Source organism: Pollicipes pollicipes, unplaced genomic scaffold, assembly GCF_011947565.3.
Source record: "Pollicipes pollicipes isolate AB1234 unplaced genomic scaffold, Ppol_2.1 Scaffold_2555;HRSCAF=2994_pilon_pilon_pilon, whole genome shotgun sequence".
Taxonomy (NCBI): Eukaryota; Metazoa; Arthropoda; class Thecostraca; order Pollicipedomorpha; family Pollicipedidae; genus Pollicipes; species Pollicipes pollicipes.
In genome coordinates, this window is record NW_023596136.1 from 11,830,021 (window position 1) to 11,846,280 (window position 16,260).

Sequence of the window (16,260 nt, forward strand, 5' to 3'; positions counted from 1 at the left end):
TGATAGGCAAAAACACTATTTATGGAAATGGAACAGCAATGACCTGTATGACCCATGCTGAGCAGGTAAAACAGCCTTGGTTAATGCCAAGCGTACAGGTACAGTCCTTACAACAAATCAGATGGATAGGTTCCCATACAATAATCTCAAAAAGTGATCCATGGCAAAACGATCAAACAGGAAATAAAGTCATTTGACCTGGTATGACCTTGGTCTTGACCCCGAATAACACAACAGTTAAGGCAAATCATGTCAAGCTTTCATCAACTATCGAATGACGTTTCGCTCGTCTTGCTAACCTTTTTCGAACGGGACTGGAGTGAGGGTGGGTATGAAGCCCCGTCAGGGTAACGTTGGTGCTAGCGACCGTGAGTACGAGCCGGAAGATGTCTGGTCAGTGCAAGGCAAACCTGGCGTCGCTTCTCCAGAGCTAATCGTATCAGTCTATTGCAATGTATCGCAGGAATTCACACAGCAAGCATACGCATCACTTTGTCTCAATCCCACGCTTCAAAACCGGTTCCAGCGACCACGCTTCGCAAAGCTGAACTCAGTCGCCTTGTTTGGCAATCGTTGCCGCCTGCGGACCCAACATCTCTCTCCCGGGTGGACAGCGTTCGTCAGCTCCGCCCCTCTGTCCAGGACAGGTCACCCTGGGCCGGTCCGGTCCGGCGGCCAGCGGCTGTCCATTGTGGACGCGATTGTACTGCCGCACCCGCCCGTGGAGCGCGCGCGCCCGCGCGCACCCCAGTTGTGTAAGGGCTGACCCAGAAATTCGATTGCTAATTGTTTCTCGGGCATGAATTGCACGGCAGTCGGCGGCCGCTCCGGCCGGCGCTCGGCCGCGCGCCGACCGCGTATAAATGAGAGCGGTCTGGCCGCTCCAGACATCACTTCATCCCTGGCTGGGCCACTGGCAGCACGCGCCGAAAGCTGCACGCAAACCATGAAGGTGGGCATGACAACGTTCGCAAGAGCTTATTGTTAATAGCTCAGCTCGGACTGAGGGATTGTGGTCACCACATGACTGCTTTGGGCTAGTAACTGGCGAGCATTTTGTGATGACGTTCACTGAGTAGCCAGGCCAGGCATTTAGCCAGCCGACACGCTTCCAATAACGACTTAGAATAAAATCTTGTTTATTCTGATGTTAACTTCTCAGCTAGATTGGTAGGTGCTTTACTTTCCCTCTCTCATTTTTTTTTGTATTTGCTATCGCAGAGCGTAATTCCTTTTAAGCTTAATGACTTCAACAGGCGGACCGGCTATATGCAACATCGTGGCTCAGAAAACAGCTAGCATTGAATGCTACCAATGTTTCGAGCTAAACTTGGCCTTTGCTGCAGGCTGTCATCTTCTTCGCCGTCCTGGCTGTGGCTGCTGCACAGTATCAGGCACCTCAGCCCCAGCAGCAGTACCAGCAGCCCGAGCCCCAGCAGCAGTACCAGCAGCCTGAGCCCCAGCAGCAGTACCAGCAGCCCGAGCCCCAACAGCAGTACCAGCAGCCTGAGCCCCAGCAGCAGTACCAGCAGCCCGAGCCCCAGCAGCAGTACCAGCAGCCTAAGCCCCAGCCACAGTACCAGCAGCCAGAGCCCCAGCAGCAGTACCAGCAGCCTAAGCCCCAGCCACAGTACCAGCAGCCTGAGCCCCAGCAGCAGTACCAGCAGCCTGAGCCCCAGCCGCAGTACCAGCAGTCTCAGCCCCAGCAGCAGTACAAGCAGCCTGAGCCACAGCAGCAGTACAAGCAGCCTCAGCCCCAGCAGCAGTACAAGCAGCCTCAGCCCCAGCAGCAGTACCAGCAGCCTCAGTCCCAGCAGCGGTATAAGCAACCTGAGCCCCAGCAGCAGTACAAGAGGCCTGAGCCCCAGCAGCAGTACAAGCAGCCTGAGCCCCAGCAGCAGTACCAGCGGCCTGCGCCTCAGCAGCAGTATCAGCAGCCCAGGAAGCAGCCCCAGCAGCAGTACCAGCAGTCTCAGCCGGCGCAGTACGCCGAGCCGTCGTACGAGCCCGCGCAATACCAGTACGAGTACGCTGTGCGTGACGAGTACTCGGGCGCCGACTTCAGTGCTCAGGAGAGCCGCGACGGCGACCGGTCCACCGGCGGGTATTCGGTCCTGCTGCCCGATGGGCGCACGCAGAAGGTCACCTTCTACGTCGATGGTTATTCGGGCTTCGTGGCTGACGTGCAGTACGAGGGTGAGGCCCGCCCGTACCAGCCAGAGGTCAGGCCGCAGCAGTACCAGCCTGCCCCGTCCCAGTACCAGCAGCCCCAGGCCCAGCAGGCCCAACCCCAGCAGCGTTACCAGCAGTCGAAGCCGCAGTCCCAGCCCCAGCAGCAGTACCAGGCTGCTCAGCCGCAGCCCCAGCCCCAGCCTCAGTATCGGGCAGCCCAGCCTCAGAAGGCGGCGGAGGAGCAGCAGTATCAGTGAGTGGTCAGTGGCGGCGGCCACGCACCTCAGTTTTGCTCCACCGTCGCTAGGTGGCAAGTGATGTACGTTGTGTCAGTGTTGAGTCACCTTTTACTCATGTCCAGATGCCATAATTTTCCTGCGAAGTCCCAACCTTCTCCAGTCGTGCTGCAGCAGCGCTGACGCTTTCTTTAAGAGGTCTTAATTCAGACGGGCGTGTGTCCAATAGCCGGTTGACCTATGTCAACTAGGCATTTGGTAATCGTAAGCCTCGAAACAACATCAGCTCGATAGTACTTCTGTAACAGACATGCATGGACATTGTACATCCTGACAGGGTATGCGCTTCTTTCTCGAGAAAAAATTTGACGTTTTCAGAAGCTGCGCAGTGTCAACCTGGGAGGAAATCGGTAGCGTGACGGCTGCTTGTCAATGAATGTGCCGCTGTTTGTGACCGGTTTCGTCTGTAAAATGCGCCCATGCATCCGTTTCACTGAACGGGAGTCTATCAGATATCCCAGATGCCGTGCTTGTTATGCATTTTTTGTTTCTCTGTTATGTGTCTGTGTGCTCACACCTACAGAATTCTGTTCCGCATTGTGTAATACAGTATGTGTAAGATTCGTGCGTGTGATCCGTTGTCCGGTGATGAAAAAACAGCTACGTTTGCAAAACATCAAGCCGCGATCTACACAATCCAAAAGGTCTCAAGCCAGACAAAAAGGCCTGAATCATTCAGCTTATCAGATAGTTTATCCGTCTTTGTTATTCCGAAACAGGACGAAAGCTTGCAGCCCCCAGATCAGCTTTTCAACCAGCCTGTTGTTGCCTCGTACGTTTCACCTCATTGTGCCGCGATGTTGTGTTGCCAACACTGCTGTCATGAAGAGTGGCGAGGGTATGGGTTTAAGTGTGATGTAACGCAGCAATGTTTTTGGTTCTGCCGGGCGGGAATTGCAATAGGTGACCCAGGATTATGTTTTTGTCCGGAGCATTACATTGCTCGACGGACCCGCAGCCATCCTGGGCTTCTCCTACAGTGGCCAGTGATGTATGGTTTGATTCTATGAGCAGACAGAATGAAAAACTGTCGCATTAGTTTGTTCAAAGCTTAATCTTGAAGCTCCCGTTTATGCGCTGGCCCTGGTAACTCACTCAACTCAGTTGCATTGGCGAAAGTAAAGGGTTGAAAACACAATGCAAGGTACTAGCAGTACTAAACGATAGTAGCTTATCCTTTTGAACGAACAACTCACATCTGGCAGCTCTAAATGAGGACCACATGGACAAACGCCGCGCGTGAGCCGGTGTTGCCTCCCTCCCCAGTGCCCCCACCCCTTCCCCCGCCGATGGCCATACCTGACACGCGGTGCCAACAGAGGACGACTCCATTCACTCCTTACAGGTGCCAGAATGGCATTGATGCATTACAGGCTTACAAAATGTAGATAAAAAACGGCAGAATTTGTAGGGCATACACGAAAATGACGATTCATAGTTGAATGTCTTGCTGAGTAGAAGCGGACATTGAACTGCTTGCAACGGAACAGCAGAGTTTCGCCGGCTCACAAGTCCCGTGCGTCGGTATGGCGTCGATCAGCCGAGGCTAACGCCGCTCGGAGATAATGTCACCCGTCGGACGCGACGCATGCCTCACGTTTGCGCGGCTTGTGTCACTGGCAGCGCGTGGAGCTTTAACCAAAGCCTTGCAAGCCATACAACGTTACATAAAAGTAACCCGCCTTCCAAAACATTCGACAATGTTTGGAGCGGAGCCGACGGCAGGCTGTTTGATGATCTCATCCGGAAAACATGGTACGCCCATTCTGCTACTTCTGGTGGTTCGACAATCAAAGCGGTTGTTCAGTCCAACTCCTTAGACTAAGTGTCATCGGAAGGCATGATCCGCCCATTCAAACCCGTGCTGAAAATAACGGGCGAAGACACACCTGCGGTACGCCGAGATGTGATTGCTTCCATGTGAGGGAGACGCCTCTTGCGGTGTCGTACGTGCGAGGTAAAAACAAACGCTGCTGTTGGCACCATATAGATATGATGCCTCAGCATGGACGAATGGAGCCGGACGCCTTTGGAAATTCATGTAGAGAGTATTTATTAATGTTTAGGAATATCCATCCTCCGTGAGTTTAGCATGCGGAGGTGTCACGTGTACGCAGGCACATTTACAAATCGCTGCTTTTGTAATATAAATTAATAATATAATATTATTTCTATATCATGTAACTTTGCACGGCTTTCAGCTTGGCATGTAGGCCCGCTTTGGTCGCGCTCAGGGAAGACTGCACACAGACATTGAAAAGGATGACGGGTGCTGCCATGTCAACGTTGAACGCGTTAACTTTGGTCACGCTTATAAGAAGTTAACACGCACAACGCTCTTTTCATTGAAAGTTAACGGAATACTTATCTGCGTTAAACAGAGGACCATTGCGTCCTGCCTTTGTACCTGGAGCTTGGGCGATGTCGACAACTCCAGATCTGCAGCATCACGTCAGCTGATACGGCGCTCGTCTCGCAGCCGGGAGAGCGCGCAGCCCGCGTGTGCATTGCTATGGCAACGCTCTCGGGAGTGGGGAGGGGGAGGCTATCCTCAGCACCGCAGGCCCATCATTGGGCGCCGTGCCAGTGTTGGATTTCCCGGCGGTTCGTGGAACTGCCCTGTGAGTGCTGCACATGTAAACGAGTGGCCCCGGCCAGTGGAGTCGCCTCACAAGGTCAAGAGGTCACAGGCTGCCTAAATTGCGTGATATCTGAGGATTTCACTTTGCCGAGTACCCGTCATAGCTTTGGACTGTTCTGTTCATGGTTCATTCTTTGATGTAACATCGTGGCACACTCACAAATAATTGTGGCTTTTAATACGACATCGTTAAGCACATCAAACACCATAGCCAACATAGTCTTCATGGTCTTAGGTAAACACCTTTGTTTGGCGCCGATTGGTGAAAGGCTTATAAACATAGATTATCGTAATGTTTAGCTGAAGACTATCAAGCATCAACTTTTTATGACACTTGGTCTAGGGCGTTGAACTGAACAACCGCTTTGCCTATCGAACCATCAGAACTACATTTTTTACCATTGCTTTCAACATCGGATATGTTCACAAAGATATCAACGAAGCTTTTATTCGCGAAGAAAGATTGCAATGATGAAAAAGAAAGATTAAAAAGGATAAAAAAACAGAATGTCGACATTCGAAACCGCTAAACGATCCTCACTCGAGAAAGACCGACGAGCAAGCGGGCTCTGCTTCCGCAAGGGGGCAGTGCCGTCGGCGCCGACGGCGCTGATACCGACGACCTAACCTTGGCTCGTGTCTCGACAAAATAAAGTAGATCTTAGTTATGGATTACAAGCTTTGTAACGTTCATGGATCATTCAAACACATTGTTCGTGCTAAGCTACGCCACGCACTCTGAATATTTAAAAGGTATGGTATAGTTGTTGTCCCCGCTTACTTCGCTGCGTAGCGCCCGGCACCGTTGGAGCCGTATGGAGTCGCCTTAGCCCCGTAAACCCGGCTCGCAGCTCACAGTTAATGATGCGCGGCGTGTCTGATAAGTTTCCCTGTGCTTGCATCGGCTGCGTTAATTGGCAATGACCTGTATGTGGGGACGCTAACTGTATTCCTGTTCGAGCTTTGCGATGTGTTTTTGGCGGCTCGGCCCTTGCAAAGCTTGTTTCCCCGACATATACGGCATGCCCCACTGTACCACGCTGTGACCGACACCGCTATCGGACGGACACAAAGTCATGTGAATCGTCATGAGGACTGAGCTCGTAGGTGTAAATTTGACTTCAATCTGTGAAGCTGTCTGTGCCGTGCGTCTAGCTAGAGAATTGTGCACACGCAGACCGACAGGTGAACACTTAATTTAACACATTAGGGATATTGCCAGCACATGAAATCAGACTGTTCGCACGTACGAAGCAATTCGTCAGAAACACGACCACTGCCAACTAACGCCAACACAGAACATAACAAGCCCGCTCCCGAAGCAAAAGCTGGCATGGACTGCGCGGAGGATGGGCGACGGGGCGGCCCCGGCGCGTGCTGATGCGCTCCGTGGGCGGTCGTGCGCGGTGTTGCTCAGCGCGGCGGCTGAGTCACCTCTGACGTATATGGCCCGGGGGCGTGGCACACGGGTCGCTCAGGCGTAACTGGATACTCCTATCCTGCAACATGCATGCATTGTGCAGATCGCATCTCCGAGGCGCTTCCATCGGTGCAGGACGAATGGGAGCCGGCTCTCTTTCCCTCCCTCCCTCGCTCTTGTTTTCTCTTTCATGTATATATATATATATATATATATATATATATATATATATATATATATACATATATATATATATATATATATATATGTGTGTGTGTGTGTGTGTGTGTGTGTGTGTATGTGTGTGTGTGTGTGTGTGTGTGTGTGTGTGTGTGTGTGTGTGTGTTTGTGTGTGTATGTGTGTGTGTGTGTGTGTGTGCTTGTGTGTGTATGTGTGTGTGTGTGTGTGTGTATGTGTTGCACATCCTAAAACGCTCTAAACACACCCATAATGTACCAAGCACGGGCATAATTATACAGGATATCACTGCTTGATTGCGTTACACGGGGTGCGTCCGCCTCCCATGACCCGCAGCAGGGGTCCCGTCTCCTCCTCCCAGCCTGCGCGGACCAGCGCCGCCCACTAGCAGCGACCTTGCTACGGCGTGGAGGGGAGAGTGGGGGGGGGGGGGGGCGGTGGCGAACGCTCCTCGTTTCCGCATCTGCTGACCTCGGCGCCCTCCTACCTCACCCGGCACCGTTGACCGCTCGGCCGGCTGCCCCCGATCGGCCAGCTGGTGCCTCTGTGGGGACCGGTTGGGCCGCTCCGCTGACCGCCAGGTCACGGTTGGCGCGCCGCCGTGGCGGTCCAGGGCGGCGCGGTCCGGTCTGATGCGAACACGGCCAGGTCAGAGCCGCGCGCAGAGATGGTACCCCACGCCGTCGGAGCATCGAGGTCGGGGTCACAGAGGAGGCGGCAAACTGCTGGTTAGTTCAGGCGTGTGGGACGCGAGGCGGTCCTTTTCTGCCTGCGTGTTTTAGAGATGAGGCTTAGCTATCTTTTAAATGGTGAGGATAATGGGGAACGACACCACCTGCACTGTGTACCATATCCCGTCAGAAACAATTGCAAAACGCATTTCCAGATACATTTGCAACTTGTATTGCTAGGTTCATTTGCATTAAGCAGATGTATCTTCGGAGTACGGTATTTGAGCATCTGCATGCCTGTATACAGGCACGCAAATACATCTGGCCAGGTACGATGCAGCGATACAGTTGACAAGTCAGACACGGGTGGCTGCAGCATAACGTTGAGAGATGCAGCGATGACTACAAACAGTTAGAATGTAATACGCTAGGTCACTGACGCCGCCGGTCATTGGCAGGAGGCAGCTGTCTGCCGCGATATCTATCGACTTAATAGTGTTACTCTCGGTATAAATCCCGAGTTTAAAATGCCTTTAAGTAAACGTGTACGTGCATTGCTTTCATTTTATATATTGGACGCTCCGGTTTGTATGTGGCGGTCGGTTGGCTTATCGAAGCTAGCACTAGCGATCCTGTTTGCGTCAGGGCTACCCTGAGGCGTGCTTTGAACTTGTGCGTCAGCCGATCAATGTTTCACGAAGCCCCATGATGCCATCTCACATCAGTGGCGGCGCTGGGCTGGATGGTGAATGGAATCAAACATCAAGCTGCAGTGCCCTCATCAATCCATTCAGTGAACGCAATGTCTTCTCACTCGACTGACGTAGCAGCCCTTCGAGTTGTAATCACTCAGTCACGAACTCGGCGTAACCTGGCGCGATGCTGACGTCCCACCTGAGCCTGTCAAAGGGCGACCTTGGTCAGCGCCTTCTTGTGAGCAGTCTGCGATCTCCAGTGGGCGAGAGGGAGGAGCCACTGGCGGAGATCTGTCCGTCGCGTGTTCCCCGAGCCGGAAGGGGAGGGGAGGGGTGTCCGTCCGGCGGTGCGGCGCCGGCGCCGGCGCGCGTGCCACTGCAGCCGTCGCCTGCGCCTGCGCCTGCGCCTGGACAGTGTCAGGCGGCGCGCGCCTGCCGCCGCGCCGGCTCGCGTTCGGAGATCAGCCGCGGCGGGGAGCGAGCCGCGCGGAGCCGCAGCTGGTACCGGCGCGTGGGCTAGCCGGGTCAGGTGGGAGGCGATGAGGTCACCGTGTCAGCAGGCGGCCGGCCGCCACTAAAGACCGCCAGCCGGCCGACAGTCGGCGTCCGGTTCAGCCAGCAGCAGCAGCGCGCTCGAGGTGAGCGGGCCACGGACCGACATGTCCGCCCCGAACTGCAGCGGATGGGCCGACATGTCCGCCCCAAACTAGCGGATGGGCCGACGTGTCCGCCCCAAACTGCAGCGGATGTGGTGATGGACGCCGCCCGTGCTCGTCATGATATGTGAACCGCGGTCGTGGTTCAGCATTGTTATTGTGTGGTTCAGGCCTGTTATTGTGGCATTGCCCCTGCTGCGCATAATGTGAATGATGCATATGGTAAGATTGCTGAGGGGTCGACAAAAAATTACGCAATGCATCTTGTGTCATTTTCGCTTCCTCTGGTTACGCGCTGATTACAATGGAGGAGACCAACTCGCATTGCCACCCTGATAAAACCTTTAAAGTCTGGGGTGAGTTGCATCTACGCCTGGCGTAACGTTAGGCTGTTCATACCCTTCCATTTATCACGCTTCGATTGCACTCCATAACAAGCCTGCCCATCCATGCGCAACGTAATCTGTGGACGCCTGCTCACTGCAACGAGGCGCGTGATGCTGTTAAATGCTCGTACTAATGACGCCACCAGCCAAACGTACGTGCAAAGCTTCAATTGTCGCAAGACATCATCACTACCCCAGGCAAACGAGGTGTTGGAGCAAAAAGTTGGAGCAAATAGTATAAAGTATATAGAGTAAAGTATAAAGTATAAAGTATATAAGGGCGCATTTACTCACCTCGTTTACACCTCGTTCGTAGGGGCAAGGGTTCCGGTTCCTTGGCTTTCGCGCACAAATTTCCAAAATGCGCGCTGTAAGCCCGTCTGACTGGGCTTGGCAAGGCTCCAAGCCGTGGTGTAAACCATCTCGCGTAAGGCCTGACAGTTTTGATAAACGAATTTAAGAACTTGGCAATGGTTCACGTTGCGTTGCGTGTGCCCCAGGGGTTGCAAAAAGGCAAATATTCTAAGTGACTACTGATTACGATTAGCTGCCTGTCAAGCTTTCCGGCCCGCAGTTACTATCGCATCGTGATGTACTTCGGGCTGGTTTGAGAAAATATGACATCGACCGCCTCCCGGTCTATTCCCGCCTCACTCATGAGTCAAGTAGTGCTGAGATCGGCCGCGGTTTTGTCGACGGCGCAGTTGCTGGCACCAGGCTATTGTTTTCTTTTCATTTTCATCTACTCGGTTTGCCTATCTGTGGCATCAGTTAGAAAAACGACGTAATACTTCAGATCAATGGCTTGCGCTGAAGAGTACGTGACCGGCGGCACGCATCCATTGTCAATTTCGTTGTCAATTTCATTCCGCACGTTGTAGATTTCATTTCTCCTGAGCTAAAATACGCTAGTCTGGAGCCGCGTCAGAGCTGGAGCATCGACATCCCAGCCTGGTTTGCACCAGCATTCTCTAGCGTGTTAGGCAAAGCCTACGTTTCCGATTAATCAAAAAGGAGAGTTGAAGTTGTCTTGAAGCTGCTATACCACGTAATGGGGAAATCGCTCTGGTGAAACATATTACGAGCGAATTCTGTCAAAATATTACGGCTTAACATTCATGGTTCGTTCTGTTTGTTGCTAAAGCTGTGCATGATTCTGAAGTCAGGGGTCGCGGAGATAAAACTCCGTTAAAAGCATGACTGACCGGGGGTCAATTTGACCCCCCCCCCCCTAAGGTCTCAGGAACAAAGAGAGCTGGAGACACCAATTTTACAGGGCGTGTTGGCCTGTACGTGAATTCATTTAGGACGAAGTTTGAGGCTCCTAGGTCATGATCTTCGGGTCAAATAAGGCCTAACAAGGTAAAACTCTAGGTTGCTCTCCAAAATGTCTGCAGAACATAGATACTTATTCTAAGCAAAAGTCTCATGTTCATTTAAGGTTGGTACCTTGTCTTTGACCTTTTGAAGGTCATGGTGACCAAAATCATACAGCACTGCGTTCAGTTTTGCATTTGAATAAACGATAAAGATTATGCTAGGCAGCATGTTCCCAAAAACAAACGTTGATCTGAGCCATTTTAGGTCAGTGACCCATTCTGATCTTTAAGAAATCCATGTAAGAAGTTAAATGTGGCTAATGTTATCAATAAATTTAAAGTGAGCACCAAAACTACTCCATACACGAAGCACTAGAGTGATAAAACAAGTTGGTTTTGATCTTAGTGTTTATACCTGACCCTAGCTTAATGTGCTTTGGTCATTAACTTGTCATTTTGCCTTAGAAAGGATCTCAGGGATGTATGACATCGTTTAACACTTCGCTGTTGGATCAGGTTGAACGATTCCCTAGAAATTGACTTCGCTGAATCGATGGCCTGATTTTGACCTGCCGTAGGTCAGCGACCTTACAAGGTGCATGTAGATTCTGGATATAAAACAATCCGTTATTTATTTGCCCACAGCTGTACAAAATTTGGCGCGGCTACGCCGCGCCGTTCGGAAACCATTCCGGAAAAAATCTTTGGGGGTCAGTTTGATCGCCACCCGAGCGCGTGTTAAAGTGGCTTGGTTTGGGATTACAGTTGGGTGCTCGCTGCATGGAAAATAGAATAAGAAAAAGCTGTTGGTGGGTTCAGGCCCTTGGCTTCAAGTAATGACAGTTTCAATTGAAAACGCGAGATAACTATATTTTAAGCATTAATTAGTGCTTAACACGCGCCCGGTTGGCCGGCTAGATACCCTTTGCTCGGGTGTGGGGGGTCAATTTGGCCCCCTAAGATCTCAGGAACTGAGAAAGCTAGAGACACCAAATTTACAGGATGTGTTGACCTGTAGGTGACCTTACTTAGGTTAAAGTTTGAGCTTCCTAGTTTATGACCTTAAGGTCAAATTAGGTGAAACAAGTCAAATTCCAGGCTGGTTTCCGAAGTGCCCCCATAAGGCAAGTAAGCAAAAGATCACAATCTCATTTAAGGTCGGTGACCTTAGGTACATCTAACTTATTTTGATCAAACGATCCGTTATTCAGTTTTCTACAGCTATGCACAATTTGGCGCGACTGCGCCACGTCGTTCGGAAACCATTCTGGAAAACTTTGGGGAGGTCAATTTGACCCCCGCACGAGCGCGTGTTAAGGGCCCAAGGATGACTTCGTAGAACTATGAGCTTGTGGTGCTCCGAAGGGTAACGACAAACTTGCAAGGCGATTTCTTCCTGGAGCCGGTAAATCAGTTAGCTTCCCGTGACTTCCATGAAACCAGGCATCTGAATTGAAGAGGTTCAGTCGTCCATGCAAATTTGCCGGTTTGTAGGTGTAGCGTCGGCAGCAGCCATAGTCTGGCACATACCGTGGCATGCAGTCGCTTGCAGCCGCATGTGTTGGATTTGCCCGGTATGCGAGTACCGGTCGACACGTTGGTATGCAGAAATTCGTTGACTGGAGACACAGCCACCTCTGATCTTATGGTCGCTTTTAGGCAATGCGATACAGATTGGCTCACCAGAACTAACGCCCTTTATCCCCGCATGGAGAGAGCCATCCTGCTCTGGGGGCCTGGGTGCATCGGGTGCATCATCAGTCTCACTCGTTGAGCAATCACTGTTTTGACTGTCATCATGCCGGGATGCTGGGAGTGCACGGGTCAACGGCGAATGTGATCCATACGGCCACTACGTCTGGAGACGTCGCATCGTTTTTTGATGGACGGAATGTGAAGCGTGCCGACCAAGCGGGGACGAGCGTCGCGACTTTCTGGCGACATTCTGTTGATCAGCCTCACGTCCCCGCCCAAAGCGCGCCGGTGACATTCACGGTATGCCCATCATTAGCGGCCTGTCACGCTGGCTGCGTCTCAAGTCTGCGACCCGCGTCATACAAACTTACAGCGGCCCCCGTGAGGCCCATATCGTTGCACACACCGCTACACGACGCCAATTCAGGCGCGAGCGATTTCCATGACGAGCCCGGCAGCGTTGCATCACAATCGGCACGTGGCCTGCGGAATGTGGTCAGCGCCTGAGTGCGCTTGGAGCCCTTGTGTGAGCCTCGCCCGGGCCGCCAGCGTCGTCCGTCGCTGTGTGTGGCGCGGGCCGCGGAGTGCAGGCCGTCAGCCCGGTTCCGGGGCGGCGGCGGTCACGGCCGCGGCTCAGGTCGTCCGTACGGTGTCGAGCTGACCCTGGCCCCCGGTCTGCGCAGTCGGCGGCGGCGACGGCGGAGGACCGGCCGGCCAGCGCAGACGCTCGGAGGCCCACCTCGGGTCCGCACGTCAACCGACGCCGACAGAGGTCCGCGACAGCCGTCAGGCTCCGGAGCGGGGCGCATCTCAGCCGGCAGCGTAGCTTCAGCTGAGGCACTAGTCTCCCCGCCAGCGGTGTGGCCTCAACTGAGTGCAAGTGGCCCAGCATGTTGTCGCGGCCTGCCGTGCTGCTGCTGCTGCCGCTGCTGGCGGTCGGCACCGTCTTCTGCGTGCCGGCCGAGCTGCCGGAGCCGGAAGGGTCGGGTGAACATGCTCCTCTGACGGTTGCGGAGCCGGAGCCGGAGCCGGGCCTGCAAACGCTGGAAACGGCTGCATCGGACATCGAGCAGACAGAGCGCAAGGACGAACTGTTCAACTCGCTGGCCGACCTGCTGTCCCGGCAGGACCAGGCTCTGCCGGAGCCGGAGCAGTTGCAGGAGGAACCTGCAGTGGAACCATGGAGCACCATGGAGCAGGAGTCCGAGCAGAAGCCGGCGTTGGAGAAGGAACCTAAGCAGGAATCGGAGCAGGATCCGGAGCAGGCAGAGGAGCAGGAGCCTGAGCAGGGGCTGGGCCAAGTGGAGGGGCTGGTGCAGGAGGCGGACACCACTTCCGAGACGGTGGTGGTGCCGGTGCGCCTGACCGGGGTGCCAGTGGTGCCCACCCTGCCTGGGGATGAGGCCCCGGAAGAGGCCGGCCCTGGTGCCGACCAGCCCCCCGCTGATGTTCCGCTGAGTGCAAACGAGGTGCCGCTGCCGGCACCCGGCCGCCAGCCAGTCCAGGAGCCGGTCATCGTGGCTGAGGTCAGTCGCATTACATTTACTGTCCTGGTGTCGCGCATTACATTTACTGTCCTGGTGTTACCCTACAACAAAGCGAGTTTTTTTAAAAACTTATTTGGATTAATTCTTTTTTGCGCAGGACCGTGTTCTTATTGCTAGCGCTTACTCACTTTCTGCAGTATTTGTCCCCCTGGTTGAAGTTTTCTATCTTTTTTCGTAAATTATGTTCCAGGCTGCTGAATGTGGAAAAGTGCATGCACTGTTTTGCTGTTAATTCCTTTCTCAACTGCACAGTGAGGTGACCAGGCAATTCAAAAGCAGTGTTGATTTTTTAATCTTACTCATGCTCTCAAAGGTCAGTCACAAACGCAGACCGGCAATTCCAATGTGCCCGTGGGATTATTGACCACGCTACTACTTCAGTATGCCCATTACGTATGATATTGTTTGTTGACTGAATTTTGGGCCCAAAGCGCTCACCTGCACATCACCGTATAATAAGGCCCACGGGTTTGTGACCGCCTGAGCATGACAGTTCTTAAGCCTTCTGCCGCTCCTGTCTCTTTACCTACTGTTGCAGCTCCTATGTTGGTGCGGTGGACGGTGGCCGTCGCCCAACGTCCATGTAAATTTGAGTCCCGGAAGTTACCCTCATGTGGCTTGTCTTTGAATTCAGTTGGCAATCGGCCAAGAGAGTCAGGCCGGAACAGGGCGACAGTGGCGTGGTTCTGCGTGGCACACTAGAATATGTGAGCAAAATCAGCCCCTGGAAATGAAATCACTTTGATGGTGTGATCGGGCGTCTTCGTGTCTCTCCGTAGATATTATGATCTGAAAACAGGAAGCACAACAAAAAGTCGGCTAGATTGTTTCTAAGGCCTGGAGGGATCTAGGTCTAGAAGTGTTGCAAGTTGTTGAAAGTCTGCATGCCACAGTCGGTATGCGTGTGTGAGTCTAATTTGCTCAGTCCAGTTTGGTCTTTATGGGCACCTGAGAATGCGTGGTCGTCTTTGAACCTGCGCATGTTCTAGCCGTTACAGTTCTTAAGTTCATGGCCCTACGGTTCTGTGTGGATCAGTCTGTTATCTGCAATTTTGTGGGTTCTGTGGATTCTGAGCCGTTCGGCCTGGTGCTGTCTGCGATCAGCCTGGTGCTGTCTGTGATCAGCGTGCTCCTGTCTGCGATCAGCCTGGTGCTGTCTGCGATTCTGTTTAAGTTCGAAAATGATATTCGACACTGGTACATGACTCCGACCGCACCAGTCTGACAGACCGCTACGCCATGTCCGTGCGACCGAAGCAGATCACTTTTCAAACCCGTGGAAGTCTGTCTGCGGCGGTACGGTCACGCGCTGCACGCGTCGACGCGTGACCTCTGCACCCCGTGACGGTTCTTCCGCGCCCCTGCTCCGGTCCGACCCGTGGTGACCCTTCCCCCCCCCCCCTGACGGCCACCAGACGGCGCCCTGCCTCGGCTGCGTGACGCCCATACTGCACGATGGCGCCGACCTGCGCCGCGTCGCCAACATGGCCTCCAAACTGCTGGAGGAGAGGCTCGACGCCCGGTTCTCGTTCCGCGTCACGGAGGTGTACCGCGCCAGCAAGCAGGTGTGGCGCCGCGTCACGCCGCGCGACAGGCGAGGCGACTTGTCCGCGTGGGAGGAGTTGCAAAGTATGAGATGGGGGACGCTTCTTGCACGTTGTTGCAAGGCTTTTAAAATCTTGCAAAAATTCGTCGCTGCAAACAGCAGAGACGGCAGTCACGATCGGTGCTAGCCACATGGTGACAGTCGCCTCTGCCGGATTGCGAAGTAGTTTGACGTGTCTGCGTAAATGCAGCGTCGTCATCTTATTATTGCTGTGCCTTGGAAATTATCTTGTTGTTGAAGAAGCACTAACACGTGATTGACATCAATCGCCATCATATTCCGCAGATTGTGAATGGCATCAAGTACTTCCTGACGCTGGAGCTGGCGTCCACCTCGTGCGAGCGACCCGTGCCGCCGTTCACGCTCTGTTACGTGGGCGAGGACGCGGAGAAGGTGATCTACAGCGTTGAGATGCTGCATCAGCCACACAGGGCCAACACGGAGCTGATCTCGCTCAGGAAGGTGAGAGCACGGGCGGGCGCAACGACGGCACGAGTAGGCAGGTTTGAATAAAGTCTAGACCACATCATTTTTTCTGCATCCTCGAACCCTTGCAATTCATGATCTAAGAAAGATGTATAATATGACCGCGATGCGGGGTTCCTGTAATTGGAAGACGGCGGTAGGGTGATGCTCCGTTTTCCAGTCTTATACATGAGTGGCTCCAATAGTCCTGATCGCATCAAAAGTGGGCTGAACCAACATGGAGAAAAGCCTGAGTGAAAAGTGTCCTTCTTTCGATGATGGGTGCCAGTAAATGTCCCGGTTCTTACCACGCGAATTAGAATATCCCATCAGCGACCTAGACCCGACGACCTCCCACAGCCGCAACTGTGGCACGTGCTCGTGATGCCGGCCACCAGCCAGCGCGACTCCCGTAACGCGCGTGACGCCGCCGCCGCCGCCAGATGGAGCTGTCGGAGCTGGCGGGGCTGCGCGGCCTGTTCGCTGCCGCCA

General features: G+C 53.5%; 1 protein-coding gene across 1 annotated transcript; it reads left to right on the plus strand.

Moving 5' to 3' along the window:
• The first annotated feature begins 946 nt into the window (after window positions 1-946).
• Window positions 947-16,184, plus strand: LOC119108960 (putative mediator of RNA polymerase II transcription subunit 26). The gene is made up of 6 exons (XM_037232508.1): window positions 947-952; window positions 1,791-2,222; window positions 13,167-13,676; window positions 15,113-15,262; window positions 15,589-15,765; window positions 16,167-16,184. Exons 1-6 carry the CDS (start codon window positions 947-949, stop codon window positions 16,182-16,184), a joined length of 1,293 nt encoding a protein of 430 aa, XP_037088403.1.
• The last annotated feature ends 76 nt before the right edge of the window (window positions 16,185-16,260 follow it).